Source organism: Vanellus vanellus, assembly GCF_965231255.1.
Source record: "Vanellus vanellus genome assembly, chromosome: 1".
Taxonomy (NCBI): Eukaryota; Metazoa; Chordata; class Aves; order Charadriiformes; family Charadriidae; genus Vanellus; species Vanellus vanellus.
In genome coordinates this window covers 67382683-67409700 of record NC_138905.1, presented here as the reverse complement: position 1 = coordinate 67409700, position 27018 = coordinate 67382683, and the positions used below count along the sequence as shown (strand labels likewise).

Sequence of the window (27018 nt, the reverse complement as noted above, 5' to 3'; positions counted from 1 at the left end):
GGGGGAGGAAACACCCAAAATCTACAAAAGCCTTATTTTTTATTTACCACGCAGCAAAATCTTTTGCACTGATTCTACTACACTGGGTGTTTCTCTGAAACATAACCCTAGCGATTACTTGAGGCATTTTTCCAGGCATTCCTCAGGAATTCTATCAGCCATCGAATACAAAATAACAAACATCCAGCAAAACTTCTTTGCATGTGCATCAGCATGAAACTCCTTATGTTCTAGCTAAATCGGTAAGTTTATAAATGAAGAACTAAAGCTTCCTTTGTACCTTCCATCTAAAGAAATAAAACGAAAGAAGAGAGGGAGACCCTTCAAAGCGCTCCTGCTGTTCCGAAAGGCAACACAAGATGCCAACTTTCCCAAGGGATGTGAACCTACACATGACTGAGTGCATCCCCTAATGCCTCACCTCGACCAGGAATAAATTCTTCTGATGGTTGAAGGGGTCAAGAGAAATAATTATATATTTTCAGGCACATCTTATCCTGAACTTCACCAGTGCACCTTGCAGAGACCATTCGACAGCCTGATAAAGCTGCTACTCAGCCCAGCTGGGATTTAGGCAAGTGGTCCAGACTCACTTCACAACATACTAGCAAGCCACTAAGTTATATAGGACTGCTTTTATGTATTCCTCTAAAAGGTAATGTATAGGGAAATAAGTAGTCTGGAGTTGGTAGAAGAATTTAATTCGATTGATGGGCTTTGCTGACATAAACCATGAAATTGCAGCTTGAACCATTTTTGAACAGCAGCCTCATTTTCATTCAAAAGGTTTATAGGTTTTATTGAGGCATTAACAGCAGTGCCATGGTTAAGGCTTCTCCAATAAAGAAGTAGTAAAAAATCCTTGTTTCACACTTTACTTAAATTTATTCTATACAATAAATATCTCTTAACTTCATTTTTTGGCAGGCTTACTTAATAAAAATTTATTTCTAGAATGTGGGCATTCAACGGTGTCTATAATGTTATCAAATCCAATCAGGCCAAAATCACAGGTTTTAATCTCAACACTATCAAAGATTATATTTTCTTCACTTTACAGAAGAATACCTGGATAAGCAAGTTATATGTACTGGTACAATCAAGGACAGATAAGCATCAAGAAAAATCAGACCAGCTGAGATAGTTTCAGAAGGCTGTATTAAATAAATTTCCGCCAAGTCTTAATTATTATTCCCTCATCCTTTATATACTGAATATGCATACACAAAGGGACACCAATCCTTTAAGTTTCAGCCTGTTTTGGTCTAACCCCAGCCTGCAGCTAAGCACCATGCAGCCGCTCGCTCACCCTCCCCCCATGGCAGGATGGGGGAGAGAATCAGAAGAGTAAAAGTAAGAAAACTCGTGGGCTGCGATAAAGACAGTTTAAGAGGCAGAGCAAGAGCTGCGCACACAAGCAAAGCAAAACAAGGAATTCATTCACTGCTTCCCATGGGCAGGCAGGCGTTCAGCCATCTCCAGGAAAGCAGGGCTCCATCATGGGTAACCGTTACTTGGGAAGACAAACGCCATCACTCCAAAAGTCCCCCCTTTCCTTCTTCTTCCCCCAGCTTTATATGCTGAACGTGGTCTCATAGGGTATGGAATATCTCTTTGGTCAGTTGGGGTCAGCTGTCCCGGCTGTGTCCCCTCCCAACTTTTTGTGCATCCCCAGGCTACTCGCTGGTGGGGGGGTGTGAGGAGCAGAAAAGGCCGTGACCCTGTGTAAGCACTGCTCAGCAATAACTAAAATATCCCTGGATTATCAACACTGTTTCCAGTGCAAATCAAAAACATAGCCCCATACCAGCTGCTATGGTGAAAATTAACTCTACCCCAGCCAAAACCAGCACACAGCCACAGCCTGGCATATGCAGAAGATTGACATTTTAAGATCCTGGCTGCAAACCCTGGCACAGAGACTGCTGCTGTCATCAGACCTACGAGAAGACACAGGACAAGGCAGAGAAAGAAAGAACATGGGAAAGCATCGAGGCTGGGAAGAACAACCAAGAGCCACTTAAGAAGCTAAGATCAAAAGGAAGGGCCTGTGCTCATTTTCCAGTAATACAGAAAGCTTCAAATTTGCAGTTAAGGCATAAAAACTTTCATCTTGGTGCCTTAGACATCAATCACTTCCCATCTCGTCTGTGTTTGTCATACACGCCACAGGAGAGCATTGGGGGAAGAGCAGCTTGGGAAGTGCTACTGGGGGAGAAAGCTTTGCCTGCTGGTGAAGCTGGCTGACTAACGGTGGGAAAGCAGTCAGTCACCTTTATTGCATTTGTGTACAAACTCAGAAAACTACGCAAGATTACTGACCAAAGGACAGGATTTTGGCTTTCAGAGCACTTTACTATTTATATTTAAACATACCTATCAGCAGAAAAACGTGGAATTAAATAGTACTTGCAATAAGGCTTGCAATCAACACAGTTTGGAAAAAGAAAAGGAAGCTGCACAAAGACAGACAAAAAGATATAAACTAATCCATCCTGCATCTCGAGAAGTGATGAGGAGATACCCTTTTCCTAAACACAGAGGCAGGACACACACACACACACACACTGTAATCCCTCCCTCCTTCCAGCCATCATCAGCTGCAGGTATTTCTGAACCAAAGGTCCCCTCTGGACCACTGCCCATCAGCACCGGTTCATTTCTTCTCCATTAGACCCTCTATTTTACTTTTCAAGCCACCGTATGTTTTTCACGTTCACAGCACGCTGCGGCAGCAAGCTCCACACTCAAGTTGTGCTGTGGGTGAGGGGGTGGAGAGAAAGCATCTCCTTGAAATTACACTGGGGAACCTTTAATTCTTTTATTTCAGTACATGACATGTTAAACGGACAATGCTTCCTTGGACTTCAGAAATACAGGCAAAGATTTATACACCCTGAGGAACCAGGGGGCTAAAATAGGAGGTTTATTTCCTAAAAATTCCACTTGCCTCTCTACTGAGAACTTCAGTTTGGTACAATGCATTACTTGCCGAATGGCCACAGAAGAAAGTATGTGACATCAGGCAGGGATAATCACAAAAAGCAGTGGGGGGAAAGAAATACTTCCCTATTAAAGAGAACTCTATACTTTGATATATACTTTGAAAGGAAGAGAAAACATGACTCTTAGGCAGAGTGACTGCATGGGACTTCAGGGGGTTATTTTTAAAGCGACAGGATGGTTTCAGAAGGCACTTGAAATTCCTTAGGCATCCAGCAAAGCCAGAGTTCTCACAAGTTAACCTTCAAGGATTTATGCATTTTCTCCTCTGAGGAAAATTGCTTCTGGAAGCTTACATAAAGCAAACACATAGGCAGAACTAATACAGTAAGGCAAGATCAGAAAGGCCAATAATTGCCTCAAGGGATTCTGTGGAGGTGGATATTACTTTAAATGATGTTTCAGATCAAAACAATAAAGAAGTTTTCTAAAAGATGATTTATAAGACCATTAAATACTGCTTCTGTTAGTAAATGCTTTTTTTTTTTCCTCCAAGACACATTGAAATGAAAGATGTGTTCTTCAGCTGTTTGATTTCAGCTGAATGCAGCTCAGTTCAATTATTTTATTTTAATAGGTCTCTTGCTGGTTTTAGTATTCCATTTTTGTCCGATAATATGATCGCACTTCATGAATACCAGACATTTTCAACTGTAATGTGAGACACAAATAATGCAGCAATTCCAGCTGTTACCTTTGCTGCCGTATTCCTGCTGCACACCCCCCGCCACTCCTCCTCTGAACATCCCCAGTTCAAAGGCAGAACTAAAAGGCATAAGTAGTCTTGGTAGTCGAGTTATTACCATCTTAACTGTGCTGATGAAGCATCGTTACGAGTTCTTCACACCTTCTGTACAAGCAAACGGATGTGGAGACCTGCCCAAACACTGTGCCATCTCCACCAGTGAACACTTGGAAGCAGAGGACAGAAACCCCCAGCTGCCAGCGGGCAGAGGGAGCGATCAGGCTCATCTCTGCCTTTCTATGCATGTGCAGGGCCACAGTATCAGTTCTCTGTGTCACCACTACTTCCAGCTCCTGTGCTTTCATGTTAAATATTTGGCACAATACTAAAAAATAAAATTCAGTGGAAACTGAGATGAACTTCAGATTTCTACATCTTCATGATGGCAGAAAAGTTCCAGATGCAGTTTTGCATTTGCAAAAGCCATGTTATTGTGGGTTTTATGTGTTCCCCATCTCTCCATCTTCTGGATGAGGGCCAGGAGATTCTCCTGACTTCATACCTGCACCATAGAATGAGGTTGGTTCTATTTTGCAGCAGCTAGTATGCAGTCCTACTCTTCTCAAGTGCGAAGCACATCTAAACTAGACTGGGGGGAAGGGGTTCACTAATTTTCCAATTTTAAGTTACACCCAATGCACATTTTTCAAAACAGCTGGAATTGGTAATATTGTTTAATGTTATTATTACAACAACTGTTTACTTTTAAGTTATCAAATGAATAAGTGGGAAGCTTACCTCAAATACTAGTAATCTGTTGTCTTTGTCAGGACTTGTTCTTAACAAGTGCTTTGGTGATTTTGGAAACATCCTTTGAATATCAACACTTTGGGAAAATTTCCACTGGACCATCAGTCTTTTAGTTGCCGCTGCCCCCATACAAAATTCCAGAAACTGTTTTCTCCTCCCTCCCCTGATCATGGGATTTAGCCACACAAATTCACGGCAAATTTAGCTGAGAGGAAAGAGATGTGCAGAAGATGCATTGGTGCAGAGGTGCTATTAAAAGTGACCGTCCAACAAAAGCCACGATTTAGGTAACTTACAGCTTCTCTGTAAAGATTCCTTTCTCCATTGCTATGTGCAGCACCAAGGTTTTTTGTACTCAAAAATTTCACACAGATATTACGATCTTAAAAATTCCTTGGTTCACCTCCTTCCCACCTGTGGATGTGCACGCTGGGTGACTACACCCCTTCTCACCCAGTCGCTGAGCTGGTGGTTAGACTTGTTCCATCACGCAGTAGATCCAACTAAAACTAACAAGGGAAACACAGCATTTTACTTTTGTTGTGCCTGAAAGTATTCTGCATTTTCGTGTTACCTCTTCCTCTACAGATTTTCAGCCGGTGGGTGCTCTTAGTCCCAGTAGAAGTGCCTGTTCATCACATCACATGAGATAGTTGTGGACAACCCAAGAACCACATGGGAGCTGAAGTTGTCAGGAAACAGCTTGAGAAGAGAGTTTCTCTACCTACCATGTTGACGGCATCCTGGTCAAAGGGGTTCCACTCGATGTTCTGAGGATAATGGGCCAAAACTTTGGACTTGAAGGTTCTTCTTAAGGGACTCTGGTCGAAATTCTCTCCTGCAACAAATGAGGAAACAATGAGTTGTCACAGCAGTGAGCTTCAGAGAGAGCTGGCCTGGGCAGCTTTCTTTCACCTTGGGTTTGGGGTTTTTTTTGGTGAAATCTGAAGGGCATTTTCACTCCCAACGGCTGTACTACTTTTAAAAGAGAAACAGGAGAGATGCACATTCACAGTATCACAGTATGCTAGGGATTGGAAGGGACCTCAAAAGATCATCTAGTCCAATCCCCCTGTCGGAGCAGGAACACCTAGATGAGGTTGCACAGGAAGGCGTCCAGGCAAGTTTTGAATGTCTCCAGAGAAGGAGACTCCACAACCTCCCTGGGCAGCCTGTTCCAGTGCTCTGTCACCCTCACTGAGAAGAAGTTTCTTCTCAAATTTAAGTGGAACCTCTTGTGTTCCAGCTTGAATCCATTACCCCTTGTCCTATCATTGGTTGCTACTGAGAAGAGCCTGGCTCCATCCTCATGACATTCCCCCTTTATATATTTATAAACGCTAATAAGATCACCCCTCAGTCTCCTCTTCTCCAAACTAAAGAGACTCAGCTCCCTCAGTCTTTCCTCATAAGGGAGATGCTCCACTCCCTTAATCAAATTCAGTTTGATCTTACCCTCCTTCAGTTTGATCTTACCCTCCTTCCTACAAAAAAATCTTACTACAGTTGCCATACAGCTTCCAGCTTAGTATATACTGCATGGAATTTTATTGTTAAGAGAAAAGTTACTGCTGGAGTTTTACAGAAAAAGATCCTGCAATCAACTGAATTCTCCACCTTTCCCTATAGTTTGAATATCTACAGATGACTTTACTTAGACGCTGAAAGAGCACTTTCCCTCGTTTGTTAGAAACTGTCTTGCAGTCAATAAAATGAATAAGCACCTCTCAGCTATTATAAATTATTCAAGGATTCGTTATAGATGTCTTTTATATCACAGATCCTGTGTGAAGATTAAACATTTTCACTTTTTTTTTTTTTTTTTTAAACATCAAGTGTCAAGGACAGACTTTATCCACACAAAGAATCCAGCAAGTGCAAAGAGGAAGATTGAAATTAGACTTCAAGCAGAAATGCATCCAGTTATCAGCATACAAACAGTGTATTTCACAGTGATATTGTTAATGGACTTTCCACCATTGGATAGTTTTCAGTATGCAACACAGTACTCAAGAAGTTCTTAAAATCTATTAATTATGTTACCATCTACTACACTTTTCTCAGATATCAGGTTACTAATTTAAGGCTTCTTGCTTTTTAAAGACTACAGGTGGGTCTCTCCTGTTCAGTTCCTCCCTGAGACAGATGAATGGGTTGAAAACCTTAAGTTCACAATGTTAAATGTTTTCCACCAAACCTTACTTTGCACTGAAAGGCTCCCTTTTGGACTTAGTGTTACCTAGATACTTTTTAAAATGTTACTGAAACAGAATTGGATTTCTTCTCTTTTAAAAAAAATATTTCTCTTTATACTTAAAGACAGAACCAATATTCCATTCGTGTTTTTAATGAGAGGTTACTTTGGATGCAAAAAATATTAGTTGCTTGGCAAGCTGTAAAGGCAATCCACCGTTCCTGCAGAAAAGCCAAACTACGAGTCAGTGTCCTCGCTAACCCCTCTCTGATGGCAACGTGGACTATGGGAGTATAATTTGTGCTTGCTGAGTTACATATGACAATTCAACCTTGGCACCGCTAGCAGCCTCCGAGTGATGTTGCAAAATTCATAGGTCAGCAGTCACCCGAAGGTTTCTGAGGCCACAGCCATTTGGCACATGCCCTTTGCGCCTCGCAAAGCACAGTCGACACAATCATTTGGCTCAGAGTGAATTAATCCAAGGAAATTTCTCTACAAACTGATACTTGAAGGCACAGCTTCTCAGCCTTTGCCAGCAGAGCTTAGGGTCTGCAGATCATTGCGGGGAATGCAAGATAACGGAGAAAAACACAGTGGCAATTCACAGCGTGAAAATTACCCAGACAAAGTTTTAGGAGGGTTGAAAACCATTTGCTGTATGACACCCTTAATATGTCTTCAATGTAGAGGGCAGAACCTGTACTGTCTCTCAGGGGCTGCAGTGCCAGGGCCACAGCAGCGGCACCTGCACAACAGAGGCAGGTGGAGGAAGAGGAGGTGAAGGTCAGGCATTTCTTACACCACGGCCAGCCGCCCGCTTGGCCAGGAAGGGGAAGCAGAGGCTCACGCCGTAGCTCCTCTCCTTGAGGATGCGTGTAGGCAGGTGGAGGCTCCTTGAGACACGCAGGTCAGCTGTGCTGGGACGGCACCCCCACCTTGCTGAAAGAGCTACTGGCCCAGGTGAGGTGGGGAGCCAGGTGGAGGAGAACTAACCAGCTCTTCCCACAGCACTGGCTTTCAAATGCATTCAGAGAACGGGTTTTAAAATCTTCTCCTTCCTAAGAGATCTCTGAGATTTTAAAGATACAGCTCATTTTTAACACAGGATTCAGACACACTGCAGCATTATTTTTTTCTAGCACTATGTCTGTCTCACTTGATTTTGGTGGATAACCAGGGGGGACAAAAGCAAACAAGCTTCTGCAAGGATATTTTGTACTTGAGAGGAGAAAAGATCCAGGATGATGCAACACTGCAGCCATATTTCCTTGGGCAGGAATAGATGGAAATGGTAAGATGTGAAGAGCTCTGGCAGAGGAACCCAGACTGCTTCTGGAATCGCTCAAGGCAAACCAGAAATCCAGCAAAACTGGATGCATCATAGAAATAAAGAAAACTGAAGGTATCAGCTAAAATGGATCAAATTAAAAGACATGTCAGCGTCTAGCTGAGTAGCTCATCACATCTGCGAAGTTGGACCAGACTTGCTACCAGCTGCTATGGCAGCCCAGAGCACAAGCTATATGAAGATCTCCTCCATGCTCACTTACGAAGCTCAAACTGAAGTACACAAAACCAGGGACCATTACTCTAGTACAGAACTTGGCAGCAGAATAACCTCTTATTTTTGTCCAGAAGGTCTTTGCAGAGGCATTAGAAATAAAGATATAATGTCATCCAGTGATTCCTAAAGTTTCACAAAATAAAAATCCCAACAAGCAAAGCCAGCAAAAATTCTCTCTTGAGGTATGTATTTAAATATACTTGGCAACATTTTTAATTCTTATTATTAAACAGTAATTAATGTGCTTGCATAATCAAATAAATGAGGCTATTTCCTAATTAGGTCTTCAATCTTTCTCACATCTGACAGAGCTTACCTTACAACTGTGAATTAGCAGAAAGGCAGATATGTGATGCTAAATTTGTTTGGTTGCTTCTACTAAGAGTTTGAAGAGCATCTGGATGTTCACCATCACTAACAACAAGTGATTGCTGGAGTCCAAATTTCTTTAAAGGTTTCCTTTTTCATGACAAAAAACAACATTACTGTAACATGATGGATGCTAATTGGGTAATTCGTGTGGTTCAGAGGCAAAACATCACCTCTGCAGTTCACCAGTGGAGCCACTTGCAGGTTCTTTGGGGGCCAGTGTTCCAATCTACATTGCATGGGTGTTGTAAAAACACCTTTTGCTTGAAAAATAGCCTACAGAGATGACAGTCAACAACTAAATTGATTAGTCAATCTGGTATTAGCATGTAACAGTACATGGGAGTCCAGCAGCAATGCGCACTAATCACGTCATTTACTGTTTCTAATGCCTGTGCTCACTTATCGACAAGAAATTGGGGCAGGCTTTGACCTGCACACCGGACTTGCCGGGGAGCAGCACACCTACGACATGTGGCATTTCGGGGGACGTGGCTCTGTGTGCTTAGACTGAGTGGGACAGCAAACAGCCCAGCTTTCACCTAAATAACTTCCATGTGTGCCCAGAAGTGGAGGGTTACATACTCGGTAGCTTCACCTGTCTGTTCTGGTAGCAGATCCTAAGCTTGCGGTGGAGCAAAGAGGGCAGCTGCTGCATGGTGCCACGTGCTGTCTTGCATTTAACCTGTCCTCCAGACTTACAGCGGCACTGGCAGACGCTAGAAGCACGTCAGACTGCTCAAAGGGATTTGGGAAGTAATCCTGGAAAGCTTCTCCGCAGGAAAATATCCTCCTCTCTTTGTTTGGTGGCTCAGTTGCTAACCCCCCCCCCCCAGGTAAAGCTGTACTTATTTTCAGGTTAGACCAAAAATTACATCATCGAGGATATAAGAGCAGGGAAAGCCTTGATTTTTGGCTGTTCTTGTTATTGAACTTCCTTTGTGTCCTGGTTTGAGGACCAGGTTTGAGGACTTGTGTCCTGCCTCATTTTCCCTGTAAACCACCCCCCTATCCTGACTGGCAATACTCTGGCAGCATCTGGAACCGGTGGAGAAGAACATGGTGTATTTGCCAACAAACCATAGCAATCATGAAAAAATTAGGGTTTAAATCAGCTTTTGGAAATGACCAATAATTTGTATGCTGCTGCAAATACTTGCACAGTCATTTAGATATCAGAGATGTCTAAAAAGTTTTGTTTATGAAGCACAAGCGTTGCTTTAAGAAATCCAGCCTTCCAAAACCAGCAGCAACAATGTTCTAGTAGGCTGACAACTTGGATTCATTTTGTCCAGGAAAATAAACGGCACAAATAACTTACCTTTGCAGAGTCTGTGAAGGGTTTGCATTTTACTACTATGATGGTTTTAAAAAATAATAAATTAAAGGTGAAACACACACACACAAAATACAATTTTCTCAATCAGTGATCACAAGACAAAAGAGAAGAGCCAAGAAACCACACTGGAGTCAATCAGTTGGTCATTAGCTCGAAAGAGCACAACATTACACCCTCCATACAAAGCTGCCCCAAGAAACCAGGCAGGGTAAGCTTTCAGATTTACATAATTTAGGAAAGAAACAGTACAAGGATATGATAGAAAGCAGCCCACGTGTCAGAGTGGAATGTCATAATTTGACCAAACTAGAAGAAGACACCTGACTCTCACCGAAATGAGATGAGAGACGGGGAACATGACACCCAGCTCCACACTGACAAGCAGCTGGAAGAGAACCACAGGGAGCAAAACCTTCTTGGCAAACATGAGGGAAGGGATCTGGATTGAAGGGTACCTGATATTATCAACTCTCAGCCTTGGTAGTTCTGAACTGTTGAGTCACATGTGGCAAATAAAATTTATTTAGCTGTTATTCTAGGCAAACAGTGAATTTTCATTAAATCTACTGTGTGCTTATTTAGGTCCTTGCTTGCTAGCTTCCAAAATAGGATTAGCAAGACACATTAAAAATGAAGCAAGTATCAAATGTGAATTGAATCCGTAATCTAAAATATTAATAGCCAGATAACAGTACTATGAATACAGACAGAAACTTTGTATTTGATGCATGGAACCCATTCATGCAAACAGTACATCTCATAGGCTAAGCTGCCTATCAGAGGCAAATTAAAAGTTTGGTTTTGAATGGACATCTTTTGCTTTCAGGATATTAAAAAAAAAAAAAAAAAAAGAAATCATTCATGTATTTTTCAAAATTGTGTGAAACGTGTCAGATTCAAGTTCCATTTCAATTGGCTACTACAGCCTATGTAATGGTACTTTTAAACAACTTGCACCTTCCCTTAAAGGCACCCATTCTTAAAGAGATCTTTCGTTTCAAATTAAAAGCACATGGTGAAGTGATGGGTGCTAGATCAAGAAAAAACATGCTAATTTCATTTAAAACTGAAAAGAATTCTCAAAATTAGAAAATAAGCATCTTCTGTGTTTTGGACGAAGGATGAAATTACTAGGGAAATGCAGCCGCAGTTGTGAGGCTGTCAGTCATGATGGCTTTCATATGAGTGATCATATTTAAAAATTTAGCAATCTTAAGGTTTAAGCAGATCTGTTTTAATTAATTATCACAGCTACAGAGGCATACAAAAACATGTACCAAATAGGCAGAGGCATCCTCCACCCACACCCTCTGGTGCAGGGAATGTGAGATATCTGTCACTCCTTCCAAGCCCTGGAACGTAGACAGGAATGCTCGTGACCATGGAAATAAAAATATCTTTTATTCCTTTAGAGGAACGTACCAGGAGCATGACTGTGCACAGTACTGTACCTCATGGTGACAATCTCTTTGATAGCTATTTCTAATTAAAAATGTATGGCACATCCAGCTATGTTCTTTCCCTGCAGACAGAACTTTGTTAAACATTGGATAACTGGATGACCCTGCACGAGAAGCAAGTAATGAACAACGTGCGAGCGAGAAAACAACATGGGGACAGGAATAATAGTGCTTGGCTGGGGAGCAGCTAAGCTGTTAATTGTCGGGTTCAGGAGATGGTTAGTTTAAGTAGTGCAGAAATTGTGCTCTGCTGCTTTTCTTCCGTGCCTCACCATGACGCCAAAGCTGCAGCGGTAGTCAGTGTGTAAGGACATTAACACAAAGGCATTTTTTCTGATCACATATTCTCATCATCTTACAGTAGAGGAGGGAAATTAAATGAATGGGAGGGCTGGGACAAGGCAGACAAAACAGTTTTCATTCCAAAAGTTTAAAATCTGAGTTGTCTGTAAGATGCTGGTGGCTTTTTTGGGGGGCAGGGGGGTGAGCAGGGTTGAACCTACCTCTTGCATGTCAACATGTAAAGGAATTGATGGATCATACTTAAGCAGAAAGCCATAGTGGGTTGTGTACCCTATCAATACATCTACATGATTTGGCACCTTTTTTTTTGGGGGGGGTGGGGGGGTGGGGTGTCTGTGTAGACTTCACTAATACTGCTGTTTAAATCTAGACTGCAAAACATGCCTCCTTGAGGTGTTATGAACCTTTGGATCTCTGTAGCAGAAACTGATGGAGCTGGACCTTCCAGTACCCTTTGTCCACAAATCTACATAACTAAGCCCAGTCAGATTTCTTGGTAAGTATCCTCTAACACAGCCTCATGCAAGATACTGTTCAGTTTTTACCAAGCACACTAAGATCTAGCAATTTGTATCTCCACCAATATACCTGACACCACTAAGTGGCATTTTGTTGGAGAGGGGAAGCACATCTGCCAAGAGAGCTTCAAGAAAGAGACTAAAATTTATCAGATATTGATTTAAATTAGGTAAAAGAATGAAAAAAGTTGAAGATTTTTGGTTTTGTTTATAAAATCTGACCCTTAATTTGATTCAAAGGGAATCAAAATAAAGAAAACAAAGAGAGAGAGAGGGCCTGGTGATTATTTTGTCCTTAACGCCTCTTTACCTGAGGTTTTGTCTGCAGTATCTGAGCTCTTGCCATGGAGATCTGCTTCTAGCCATTTGTACAAGACTACACAACATAACAAACAGAGATAAAAAAAAGCAAGTATGAACAAAATGAAAAGATATACAAATGTACCGGTGAAGGGAAAAACGTGAAGCAGACATTAAACACTCCCCCTTGCAACCACTTTTCCCCCCACTACTGCAAAGGGTAAATCCATGTGATAAATAAAACCCTTCACGACTGTATTACTATAAAGGTGTTGAATGCGTTGACAGACATTGTAGAAATACACGTCAAAATTAGTAACAAGATTAAATTCTCAGTACTTCAAACAGCACGCTGCTGTACAGCTTCCCTATTATGAAAGACAGCTTTGTTCATATATTGAGCCATTTGCAGAGCCTGTGAAACTCAGGAGGAAAACCCACCAGTTCTTTAACTGGTGTTGAACTAAACCAGAGAGGTTTTCTTTAGTATAGTACTGTTAGCCATGTTATTCAATGCTTCGATACTGTATTGCACGCCATTTTCAGTACTTTCTGAAGTTACCCAATAGTTCTGTTCATCATTTCTGTCTCATAATAGGGTGGGTTTAGACAAAGATTTGAATAAATAAGCTTAGATGAACAATTTTAATCTCTTCCAGTAACAGCTACCCCAATGGGTACTTGTAACAGATGAGCTTCCTGCTAGCATCTCTAACTGACATTTCTTCCAACTGGCTTGCTCATCTGCAGAAAAATGTTTTCACAGACACCATGGCATCCCTTTGTCAAAAAAGTCCCATTCTTATACTACAAAAAGGCATTGCACAATCATCCTCAAGTTAAATCTGTTTTTGTAAACCCGGAGTGTATATTAAAGCTGCAATACCGTTGACCTCTCTGGTCATTCAGTTTCTAGGTGTAAATTCAGAGTATTTCCACCATGACCTCCTACTTGAGCTGTTAATCCAGGCATCAGTTCAGAGGACCCAGATGATTCTGCCAAGGCTGTATTTTCTAGGAAGGCAGCCCTCGGCAGAGGGCACAGGAGTTCTTTCAATAAAGTTTTTTTAGATGTGAATTTGTCTTTTAGGATCATTTTCTTGTTTCTTTAGGAGGCACCTGAAGATAACCCACATTCAAATTTGCAGGATGATGATTTTCCACTCTAGGTGTCTTAAGCTATTTCATTCTACTTTTGAGCTGTTTGAACGAAAAAGTTGCATAAATATTTAAATTAAAGGAAACAAAACAAACAATTGCCAAAGGAGACCCCCCTTGCTAATGGCCCATACCCACAGTGCCTTTACAAGCCTCTCTGCCAGGCTGCCCTCACAGCTCTCCCCAAAAGCCCTTTATAGCGTTATCATTCAAAAAGAATTCGGCACTGGGCTTCCATGGACTTAGCCACCACCTCTGCAATAGGAAGGGTGAAAAGGAAAGACGTAACAAGTTGTGAAGGGATGCCTAGCCAGATACACCAGGACAGGTTCTGGTTTTGCTACACTCTTCCGTGCTTTGACCATTTATCATCATCAATCGTAAAGCTAAACAGTCACAGAAAATTTGTAAACTCCTGCACAAGAAGTAAAAATGACAGAGGATCATTGACGATAGCGATATAAATACAGAGCTATGAACACTGCTGTACAGCCTAATTCTTCATACAAATGAAATGTAACGGAATACAACTATTGCCACAAACTAATTATACTTAGAAAAGACTCAGTATTTCAAGTCCTTTTAAGAAAGGCATTTGTTCACCTAAGAGTTACTGTGCAAGTCTAAATAAAAAGAAAAAGGCTAAAAAATAACGAGCGGTTTGCCATCATCCCTTCCTTCTGACCTTGATTAAAATACTCTCTGCCCACAGAGTAACATTATACAGCACCAACACTGTCAGCTTCTTAAAATAGCCCCAGTCCCAGCTGCCAACCGATCACAGACATCCCACTACACTACCAAACAAGTATGAACCACACAACGCCGTTTACATAGAATTGCATCATAATCTTGTCAAATCCAAACTCGTGGCTTAAATTATATCAGTTTGGGTGATTTTATATTTTTTTTTTTTTTTTTTTTTTTGCAGTGGGGTGGGGATAGTTTAACAAACAGGTACCAGAGGCACGGTGCTCCTACACGATTTCCTTGGGGTCTGTCCCCAAAGGCTGGAACAGATTAGGAGGAAACAGTGGAGTAGGTATAAAACTGGACCTATTCTTATAAACATAGTGAATTATTTACACCTCGGGTCTTTATTTGCTCTGGAAATCAAGGCGTGTGGAATTCACTCAGGCTGTTGGTGCTGCCATACGGCTGTTCCAAGCATGGGCTCCCAATCCACTGCTGGGCAGTATGCGGAGAGTACACTCCAGAGATCCTTGGTCTATCCTGTTTCTTCACAGCAAGTGGCCTATTTTCTTTTTTATTGCATTTTTGTATTCAAATCTGCTCTTCATTTTGAGTACTTGCTATGAAATGAATGAGTACTAATAGAGAAAACAATTTGAGCAATAATTAAAAAGTTCATTTAAATTTAAGTTTCATCCATCATTATTCTTAAATTGTCTGCTAACCTTTTGGTTAGTTACATAGCAAGTGAATAATATAGGCAACCATGAGAAACCGAAGGGTCTGAAATCCATCTCTCAGTTCCCAGAAGAATATTAGCAATGTCAAAGTGAAAAATATTCAAGACATCAGCTGAGGTCCTTAAGCACAGCAGGATGCCAAAGCCAAAGGTGAGGGGATCCCTGGCTTTGAAGCAAGAGGTACCTGCCCACAGGCTTGGGCTGAACCGCCAAGGAAGAAGAGGCATTTTAGATGCCATCACATCCTCCGTGAAGTTTGGAGGGCTTCCTGCTCAGTGCAATGCCCGTTCCCCACTCCCTGTTTCACACACTGACCTCCCTCCCTCCATGGACTGAACGCAGAATGAGGTACCCAGTCACGCCTTTTGCACAGGACTCCTTTCACACTTGTGTTTTCTATTAATTTACAAGGGTAGGATCAAGTTCAAATGCACCTGATTTCTGTGTTAAAACATGATGCCGCATTCTCAGACTGGTTTTGGAAACATGCACTCACAATCATCATTTTCAATTGAAATGAATTATCTCCACTCCACTGGGACAGAGGTAATACACAAGAGTCTTGTCTCAAGATCTGCTTTATTACAGTTGGTATTTCTGGAGAAGAAAAAATGAAAATAATAAAAAAAAAAAAAAAAAAACAACCAACCCACAACCAACCAGAACTTGTCATCCTAAAAAACCCCTGTACTATTACTGTTCAGGTTTCTATGCAAGAATGCAGGAAAGGAAGGGGAATTTTTCAGTAAATTTTGATTTGGAGTTTTGTTAGTACAAGAACAAGCAGCTTTACTTTTAATCTTTATTTTTGTAATTACAGTGCATTCAGTTACCTTTTAAACCAGGACGCATTAGGATAAATTTTTTTAAACCACTCTGCAATGCACATTATATCATGCACCAATATTAGTCCCCCTTGGCTCATCAGGATGGCAAGTTTCAGGTGTTTTGTTACTTGAAGTTAGAAGCAGTTTCACCAAAGCTGCGTTTACACAACAGCAGAGTGTGAATAAATTCACCGATAACACCTTCTGCCACACTAATTAAGCTCAGCTTGCAAATCAGTACAGGAAAAGAAAGAAGCTTAATTTGGCCTGGACCGTTTTCAGCACTAATCAACTTTGACATAAACAGAGCACAAAGATGCCTGTCCCACAGCTTGGATAGTCAGCTATGCCTGATTTGGGGTTTTGCTTTTTGGCAACTTTCTTTTTACCCATCTTGCCCAAGCTTGGGTCCTCAGTTGCCGGGACTTAGTACTGTTACAGTGGGCAATAGGCTTTTCTGGTTTAAGGGAAGCCCTTGCTTTCTAATGTCTCCAAGAGCTGTCCCTTGATGTGCTGAGCCACAAGGGAAGATCCAAAGGACTCATGGTTGTTTTTTTTTTTATCGTCCACACAGAACCCAGTCTGTGAAACCCGGTCTTCTACATCCATCATTAGTCTCCAGAAGGAAGCTATTTCCCAGTTTTTGAAGATTTTTTTTTTTTCTTTTTCAAACAGCATAATCCACAACCCAACAGTGGCACTGAAGCTGGCTTCTTAAAACACCCTGGGCAGGGACAGCCTCTTCATACTCCCTGAAGAACTGGCCCATGTCTGCAAGCTTCAGACAACGGGTTTTATCAAAGAGGTGGATTTAGAGATGGTGGACCTAGAATTACCTCCTCACTAGACTGAGTTGCTTTTTTGGCATGCCCTTTACAAGCAAAGGGTTACAGCAAGCTCTATGAAAACTTAGCTCTATGTGGTTTTGATGGGAAGGGAGTCCGGGAAAAAAGAACTTTGCTTCTTGTAGTTAGGAGAGCTCTTTCATCAGCATGAAGTAGAAACACTCCCTTGTGTAGTATGAACAGGTTTTGTTTGGAGGATTTTGAGAAACTGCTGTTTAAGCTGTTGCCAACAAATAATTGTCCTTATGACAGTCTCCAAGAGCCGGTCTTCTGCCAGTTCTCAACAACTGAATCCTTTTAGAAAAAGAAAAGGCAGAAACTTTCCACACACTGAAAAGTCACAAGCACCCACAGACAAGGCTTGAAGTTACCAGAGCTCCTGGATGGAGAAGGGTGGTGAGCAGGACTGAAGATGCAGGCAGATGAGGATCCACTGCCCACACAGCCATATCAGTCCTTAGAGCTGATACTTAAGAGCTACCCAAGAAACCATTTCAACTTGGAGAATGCTCTCAGTTGCTTAAACCCAGCTGTACTACAATAATTGGAGATCAGCATATTGACACAAATGCTTCCACTGTGGGCAAAAGTACCACCAAAGGAACAAGACATTTATACAACATGCTGGATGACACAGTTCTTATTAGCTCTTGAAAAAACAACAATTAAAAAATGTTAGAACATTAAGAGGCAAAAATATCGCTATATTGAAAGAAAGATCAGTTCTTATGACTGTTCAGTTAAAATATCTCTTCTGCTACAAACATCTTTGCAAGACCCTACATGCCTTGGTCAACACCACCTGCATTTAGAAACTGTTTGAAAATCAGCCTGCTGCCAGTGAGTTTACACAAGGGATCATTAAGAAGCTATCAGTGCACAGTAATTGCACATCTAAGCCACATGAAAAATACTCCCTATGCTTAAGTAAACTTTAAGCAAACCATGACTAGTTAAATACAGCTTTAGTTTTTTTCCATCACAGCAGAGCTCTATATATTTCAGACAAAGCATAACCAACCAGATCTATGCTTTAGCACTGCTGACCATTTTGTGGCCAATTTCCAAGTCTACTGAAAATACAGAAAGGTGAAACCAGGACTCAATCGCTGTGCCACAGTAAAGTGTCAGGATGCAAATCCAAAGGCATTGACCAATACTAATTTCTGGATCCAAACTAGACTCCAGATGGAAAACTCAAAGCACAGCAGTGTTTCTACCATGTGTCTAAATTTAGTTCAGATCCCTACAAAGGGGAGCCCAGAAACAAAATCCTTTGGCTTCCCTTAATGCCTTGGGGAGCATTAGGTGCCAAAGCATCTCTGTAAAGGTGGATCTCCACTGAGAAGGCCAGAAAAATAATTGGCTCTGGGATCATCAAATGCCCCTGCACCTCAGACCCCTTCTTCCCCTGTCCCACTCATCCCCACAGATGTCTGGAAACAGAGGTGACTCTGCAGGTGAGACACACACCCCAAAAATACCACTTCAAGGCTTCTATCAAATTTCATCTCTGGTTTATTTTGGGGTTGCCAGCTCTCCCAACAACCCAGCTTTAAATCCCAGGATACACCTTCCACTGTCATCAACAAGAGCTGTTACAGTCCCACAAAGAGGCAAAAGAGGTCAGTGCAGAGGGCGCTTTATCTCCAAAATCTCTCCTTTGCCAAAGTCCAACAATGAAAACCAGTGTATTGCCCTCTCTCAAATTTCCACTGCCACTTCAGTACAAATCCTCCTGTAGAGCAGTAGATACCCATGTAAAAAAAAGTACATGTTTCTGGGATGCTTTCAGACCCTAAAAGTAAAAAGACTATGGGGACCTGCAAAAGGGAACAGGTCACATTTCTTGGCCTGAAACAGGGTTGAAAAGAGCCACTGGGACTCTGAAAGAGGAACTAGAGAGATGCATGAAAAGAAGAGTAAGAAATTGAAGTCCACTTTCACCCAAAGTGCATGTTTTGCCTGCTATTTTAGTGCCCTGCTAGTAGATATGGAAGCAGCAGAGAACAGAGATCTAAATAACCCTAAAATTACCTGGCATTTAAGCAAATGTTTCCTCTTTGCCACTAATCTTCTAGTGCCTGAATCCCAGGTTGATTGGCATAGTAAAAATACATAGGTAGAAGGCATGTAATTGTGGCTCTTGTTTTTAAATAAGCATGAGTTGTCACCGACTATAGAGAGCCTAATTCCAAAACAAACCATTTAGAGCCATCCCAAACAGCCACGAGAGCCCTCCTGGCCATTGCACACATCTCATGCAAAACCAACAGGAGTTATGTTATGATATTTTACACTTTCCTTTTGCATGAAGGGGAATTTTGTGGAGTTAAATAGAATGCTTCACGCAATGGAGCAAGACATACCATGCTGTTTTGGAGACCTCAGTGACTGTTTGAGCATACATTAGAAAAAGAGTATTTCGTACTGAGCAGATCAAGGCTGAATTAGGCACGGACCACAGCATAGCTGAACGTGCTTTAGTATCTACAGTCTCTCTGAGTGTACTAGTGTCTGGGAGGTCTAATAAATACAAGGAAATGCATGCAAAAGAAAACAGAATTAACAAAATGTATGGGTATAGCAACACAACTCTGAAAACGATGGTGTCTTGGTGTAACAATGTGGGACAGCTAAATCCAATTACAGAAAACAAGAGCATAACCATTTTCCATGGAGCAAGAAGTTGTTATTGTTTCAAATCAAGACAGGAAGGAGTCGTTTACAGTGTGTAACGATGGGTTTCAATACTCCCTTCTCATGTTTCCTATAATACATAAGCCTACCAACTAAAGAGCATTATTCTATGTAAGAGATAGCACACGTATAATGTATTCACAGCCACATACATGTGCATGCTCCAACTCTCCCAAAGAGAGCGGACTGGCAGGAACGGTCTGTTACAGGTTTAAAAGCTGCATCCTGCACCTGCGGCTCTTCCAGGCTCCACAAAATGGCCCAAGCAACAATAGAGACGGTCCTCAAACCTGGACACCAGCTGGCTCGTAATTCCTCGCAGCACTGCAGTAGCATCAGGAGTTCCTGCATCGCTCCCATGGGATTAGAATTCCCATCTCAAATCAGACAGGATACACACATGCCAGATTAAAGAGACACAGGCATTTGCATATTTCTTCAGGGTTTGACAGGTTTCTGGTGATTTATTCTGCAACACGCAACTCCACTGAGAGCATCCCTGATAGCTGCCTCCTCAATGCAAAGGTTAACAGGTCTGTGTGAATTGGATTAAATATTTACATTAAGGAAGCAAAATGTTTTGGATACTTACATAGGAAGTACAGGCAAGAGGAAAGACCCAAACCATAAATATTTGTGACAACAAATGATGCAGATCTCAGCAGTTACATAGCTGTGAGTTTACTCAGCAGAGGGTAGCTGAGCACAAGTATTACGGGATATTTGCTTAAATAAAGCCTGCAGTTTTATTATCAGGCTGGAAAAAATACCTTCTTGTAAAGGACTGTAAGATGACTCACTAATATTAGATTACCACAGACTATAATGAATATTTCAAGGGCTCCACACGTATACAGAGAATCAGTCCAACAGGGCTGGTCTCCAAGTCATCACAAGAACAGGCGGTGCATGTGGGGAAACAGAATTCCCCTTTGAAATCAAAAAGAGTACGTATGTACTTCAGATTAAAGGGATCTGAGCGCTCACATACATCCTACAGCTGCAAATTTAAGGGTCATGAAAGAATTACAAAGCATTCAAACTTCTAGCAAAGCTTATTCATAAGCCAAAACAACAAAGCTTCAAAAATACACTCCTCCTGCCTCTGAAAAAGGCTGCTTGTTAAAGTAGGAGTCCACCCCGGGCTTTGAATTCAGCAAGGTGTTATTCTTTGTTTATAGCAGTATGACAGCCTGAAAGCAACTTATTTTAATACAGAAATATGAAACTTCAACCCGAATCTGTATTTTGTGGCATCAGAGTATCAATTTATAAACAGCCTGAGGAAACAGGTATTTTAAATCAGCTATAAAACTCGTTCAGTTCCAGTTTTGGTGGTGCTTCTAGTTAACCCTTTCCCAAATTAATCCTTCCCCAAAGAAACATCCTTTTGCCACCTGTTCCAGAGATCTGAACTCTTTGGTGTGTTTACCTAGGTATCTCCCTCACCTTTCCCATTCCCTTTCTTATACCAGTGCTTTCCAACAAAGCTGGCTCCGGCTGCAGGTCAGCACTGAGCCCCGTTTCATTCGGTTCAGAAACACTTTCCACTTTGCAATGAGGGTGAAGGATGCGCTTGTAACAGTCCTGCAAGGGCACGATTCCGCATCACCTCCCCACCTCTCCATCGTTTCTTCCATGTCTCAAGAGATGATGGATTTTGATGCAGCCCACAGGGGTAGATCTTGAGCAGCTGACTTAATGGCAACAAAACCTGAACCCCTTATAGGTACAGCTTCTTCTCCGGTTTCCATCAAAGTGTGGTCACCCTACCCAAATGATAACACACAGGCTCACATGACTCTGCAATAGCCATCCAGGTGGACACTCTGACAGAGGTTTGTACTTTCTTAGGCAAACGACAACATTGCTTCATCTCCTTGAACTGTCAGGGCATGTCAAAGAAGTCATGCAATCAACATTGTCTAAACTTATGTTTCCTAAGCCTTTTTAGTTTTTGCTTTGAAAATGCATTAAATCACAACCTTGTGTCAACCTGTAGAGGCAAAAGCACTTACTGCAATATGTGTTCTGTCCTGACAGAAGGTCAGCTTTCCCCTTTCCCTAATCTTTCTTTTACTTAATAGTTTGGAAATTGTTCTCTTTCTCAAAAGATCACATAACGTATTTAATTGTAGTTCAGTACACAAGCTAGAGTAGGAGTGCATTCCAGTCACAAAATGACACAAAGCTTTCCAGATACCCAACAGAAAACTGTCGTAGCTTCTAAGAACACTCTATGCCTGCAATTAGCAGAAAAAGGGGGGGAGAAAATTACCTGAGTTCCTCTGCAGCTTTAACCTCAGTGGCTACAACAGAGAAAAGCTGCAATGAATTATTTCTTAACACCAAGCTTGTGTCACCTCAGCCCCACACAATTTCCAGGTTGTAACTTGGTCGTTGCTACTCATTTGCCGCGTGGCCTTTGGCGAGCCGCGGGCTGACAGCCCACGGGGCAGGTGCTCCGCAAAGCTGCAGACACCCAGCAGCAGCAGCAGCTGCTATGCTTCAGACACCACCAGTTCCTCCTCTCACATCTCCTTATTCCCAGCCCTGCATCCAAGCTTTTGGTTCACCAGCTCAGGCGTTTCCAGTGGGGAATTGCACCAGGTGAACTGAGCCAGCTGAAGGACACCCGGGGGCGGGATGCAGGGATGAAGAAGAGAGGGTAACGTGCTGCTTTCCATCCCCCTCCCGATGGATTCGTCTTTCCATCACATCTGTACAAAACCTGTAGGAAAGTGGGAAATAGGAGGTGAAGGAGAGCAGGAGGAATGAGGCCTGCACACACTGGCACTATTACCCAGAACAAGGGAGTGCATTCGAAGTCCAACAAAACCCACAATGCCTCAAAAACTGAAAAAACAAACAAACAAACCAACCAACCAACAAAAAACCCACACGAGCTGCACATCTACAAAATGAACTTCTCAGCGCCATCCCATCTAGCTCACAAAGAGTACAGGAAAGCTGAGCAATACAATAGTTGTGCAACACAGCAGGAAGCATATACGTACATGTGTGTCTACTATTTTATATATATAATTTTAAGCAGAAGAACAGTTTTTGACCACAGTTTTTTTTCCCCAGCATTATTCAGAAAGCAAAACTCCCAAGTCAGATCATGCATTTGGAAGTTGCTGTGCCTTTGGACATTTCAAGCCCAAGCTGTCCCTTTCTTTAAACCCCTGGTCTATGCGAGCTGTACACATACAAAACTGGAAACCCACACGTGTTCCATAAGATGGAGAGAAAGAAGCTGCAGCAGGCTGAATTTTCCTGAACAGCCCTTCTCCTCAAAGATTAATAATTAATTCCCTGACAACCAGAGCAGCTCCGTGCTTCTCGCAGGATGCCCTGAGGCAGAAGAGGCTGCAATGCCCTGCAGGTTGCTTCAGCTCCTCCAGGACCAGCTTGGGAGCTGCTGCAGGGTAACCTGCACCATGAAAAGGGGGGTTTCCCACTGCGACGTCATGCAGACCAGCTCAACAGGATTTCAGCTTTGCTTCATCTAGTGCTTCTTTTACAGCCTCAACTCCATCCAGAACATCAAGGTGCCACTCTGGTCTATAAGTTAGACCTTGTCCCATCTTAAAAATGCTACCTGTTGTTTCCTCTCCCATCTTCTTACGATTTCAAAGAGGTCACCAAATGCAAAAAATCCCTTTTGAGTAGACGATCATGACACTTAGAATTTTATACAAGGGGGGGTGGGGAAAGAGAGAAAACCAAAACCCCACAAAACTAAGAAGAGACCGGTTTAACATTACATGTGCAAGCTCCACAAGAGCGTTAGAAATAGAGCAACTGAGATCTGGACAGGAGGGGAGCCCTGGACAAAGCGATCAAGCAGGAGAGCATGGGTAAGCACGTAGGACCACAGACCACAGCACCAGCCATCACAGGGAGCATCAAATCGCTTTCATGTTTGTCACGGACACGGGATCTGTTCAAATGGATTTGCAGCGACAGTCTCACTGCTCTCTCCTGAAACCCAGTTTGTCATCACCAAGGTAGGAGGAAATTGTTCCAGCATCCCTTTAGCTGCCATCTGCGCTCCCACAGGGAGGGGGCTCAAACTTGTCAAATGCCTTGAATTAAAAAGAATAACCTCTTGCATTGGAAATGGCAAGAGGTGGCAATTTCAGGGTAACAGCCTGAAGCCTCTGGCCATCAGCAGAGCACGTTGCATACGATTAAGCATGAAAATTAGGCCCCCAGAATCCAAGTGTAACACTGCATTTGGGAAAGTCACTTTTGAAGATCCAGAGACTAATAAAAAGACTCTGAAAAAATAGTAATTTATTTAGGAAAAAATACCAGTCTTTTAGCATAGAAGATAAAAGGGGGTTTGGGTTACAGCAAGTCTAATATCTGTTCCTGGCTCTCCCTCTTTTAAACAGCTATTTTTGATCACTTTTTTCAGGGAAAGAAAGAGATGTATCATTAGCATGAGCATGACAGGTAAGATGTTGCTAGAAGATGACTAGAAAAAAGGAAAAGGAGAAGCCCAAGAGGAAACGTGCTCTACAGGACACAGTCCCGTTTGCCCTGCAGTGCGGGAGGTGAGAGCAACAAGAGACCAGATCCTCCCCAGCCCTCCCCGCCAGCCCACAGGGAGGGCAGAGCTTCCACCCCAGCCAGGTTTCTGTCGCCCAGGACTGGCAAAAAAAAAAAAACAAACCCAACCAACCACCACTGCAAAAATAAAAATAAAAATCAGAGATACCAGAGTTGGACAGGTTCATATCTTCCACACACACATGTGGGGAGTATTCAAGGATGTGCACTGGAGGCTCCTTTGAAAGCCCATCCATTTTTGTTAGTACCTAGCTGGAAACCAAGTTTTTAAAAAATTCAGGGTTTTTTTTGTTTGGTTGTTTTTTTTAACCTTTTACTCCCGCTTAGGAGTATCCCCCAAACCACTTCACCTCCCTTTAAGAAAGTAGCGTTTCAGAGAGCGCTGCTGGTAGCTGATACTCTTCTGCCTAATTAATAACATCACATCCACCAAATGCTACACACCATCAGACGCTGCTCGAGGAGACCTCAGTGGAGCCCCATTCAGGTTTTACTCACAAGCTTTGGAAACACAGTGCTGTGTCTTGTCACACCCTCACACCCAAAGCAGCCTGAGCCTCACCAAGATCCCCACCGGAGCGCTCTCATATCAGTAAGCACAAAGCAAAGCTGGGAACTCTGGTCCTTTCTTCACCAAGATCTGATGGATTTTTCTAGCGGTGAGAGCGCGCAGAAAGCCGCTCTGTTCCTGGGTCTCTGTTCACTCATCTCAGACAGGTCTGTTGCTAATGATTTTTCCCCTAAGAAGGAGGATTTCTTATGTTGCGTAGCTTATAACTAATTGGGGCATCTTAGACCAGAAGGTCTGCTTGGTCCCCCCTAGATGAGCTTCCTAAATAACGACAACATGCTTAACATGTGGCAGGGACACAGTTCAAAAGTTCATTTGGGCTCAGCTTTGCACTAAAGGAGTAAATTTAGGCAGATGCAGGTTTACCTAGAGGTTTAGGAGGCCTAAAAGGCATTTAGAGCATGGCTGTGCCTGCTGCGGATAATACAGGAGCATACCGATTTTATGTGGTTATACAATGAACTGTTATAGCTACACTCTGAGAAAGGATGACTAATGCTGAACAGATACACAAACAGACGGACCCCTAACAGAGTCAGAGAGGAAGTTGGAGAATTTTCGGTGTAGGATCATCTGAAACAGGCACCTGTGAAAGCAGGGGGATGAGAACAACCAGGTTGGAAAAGATCTCTGGAGGTCCAACCCCCCATCCAAAGCAGGGTTGACTTCAAAGCTAAATCATGCTGCTCAGGATTGAGACAGAAATAATTTTCGAGATTAAAAACTGCAAACACAATTCAATAGCTGTAGGGAGGGGAGAGCAAAGTATGACATCAACATTTCAGCATCTTTGGAGCAAAAAAGCATAAGTTGAGATCCCTCTGATTTAATGCTTTCAGTGCAAACCAGGAGGCACTCTTGAACCTGCTGCGTAAATACCAGGCAGGAAAACAGAGACTGTGAGCTGTGAGGCGTTAGAGCTATGAATCATCCCTTGCTAAGCCTCAGGCCTTCCCTCAGAAATATTTCCACCTCCCAGCCTTCATGCTGTTTAGTACTAACACATCTATTCTGGTGTAACGTAAGACTAGCAACAGCATCACTAACATCATCTTATGGATGGAGACCACACACTGAACTTACTCATTCCCTCCTGCCTTGTCTTTCCAGAAGAAAGCCCAGCGTGCTCACAGGCACCACCTGTATCTCCTCAATATTACAGCTCCATGGACACTGTACCTTCTCTTGACTTTCACATTTATGGGCACACACAGCAAATCATGCCGATTTGTCACTGTAAAGCCACTTTTTTTTTTTTTAGCAGTTGGCTAGGGACTTTCACAACAAGGAGGCCAAAGAAAAATACTCTGTACAGTTTGAGTGCCTTTCCTTGCACAGCTGCATCCCAGGCAGGACTTACGCTAATCCCTCCTGAACAGCCTTGTTGCTCTTGCCTTGCTACAGGGCAGCCTGCCGCAGCCCTCCTGACATCGGTTTAATGCTGATTAGACCCGACACAATTCTGGTGCAGGCTTCCTGCCAGCCGAGGGAATGAACAAAATTGGTTTGCGCACAGGCCAGACGACAGCTGCAGTCACTTCAGCTCAAATCTGTTGAATGAGGACCCTTTTCTTGTTTACCAAGATGAGGCTAAATTAGCCCAGCGTGAGACAGAAGGACAGGGCAAATCCTAAAAGCCAGTGATGCCAACCTGGCTCTGAAGGTACGAGATGCAACTTGGTCAGGCCCCATCCCTTGGGCTCAAATAAGCCACAGGCGAAACATAAGCTTTGTGTAAAGTGACACCCCCCATCCCCCCCAACCCAGGTAAGAGCTAGAGTTTTAAAAAGAAAGGATTTGGGGAGGGAAGAAGATTACAAGCAGAATGCCCTCAGGTTTTTTTCAGAGCCACAGAGACAGTCAGTACATACTTTACTTGGACCATATTTTTACCCATCTCTTTTTCCTCCAGCTCTAGGAGGGAGCCTCCATCCTCCATAAGCTCCCTGTCCCCACAGTACCCTTAAGGCAGCCCCAGGCCCTGTTCTCACTACTACTTTTTCCTCCTGATCTAATTTTGTCCTATGCTGAACGACTAGAATCAATCTGCATTTATCCAGCTAACTTAAGATGCTTGTAGTATGGTATCGCGCAGCACTATGAAGCTTATCAAGCACACAGGCATCTCCAGACTGCTGCCAAAGGAAACACAACACGCTTGCTGAAGTCATCCTGGTATATATTGAAGGACAGACGGTCTTTAGGTGCAAACCCATTAAGACTGACAATATATTGTTTAGTCCACAGAACTCTAATTAAAATTAAGATGCATCAAGATTGAGAAAAGTAGTATAAGTAAAGACTCATTTAGATGATTGCTGCTCTTGGTTTAGAGATGGGGAAATAGGGAAAGAA

The 27018-nt window shown here is 42.5% G+C and overlaps 1 protein-coding gene across 4 annotated transcripts in view; it reads right to left on the bottom strand.

The window, feature by feature from the left end:
• The window catches only part of DENND5B (DENN domain containing 5B), a gene marked incomplete at its 5' end in the record, with an annotated part of 116814 nt that overhangs the window by 55508 nt on the left and 34288 nt on the right, over positions 1 to 27018 (bottom strand). For 3 of the 4 annotated variants that reach the window (XM_082481219.1, XM_082481220.1, XM_082481221.1), the window contains 2 exons: positions 5227 to 5336; positions 12559 to 12624. In XM_082481219.1, the coding sequence (XP_082337345.1) occupies positions 5227 to 5336; positions 12559 to 12624 (176 nt within the window). The remainder of the gene's footprint in view (positions 1 to 5226; positions 5337 to 12558; positions 12625 to 27018) is intronic. The other variant, XM_082481222.1, reaches the window with a different exon arrangement.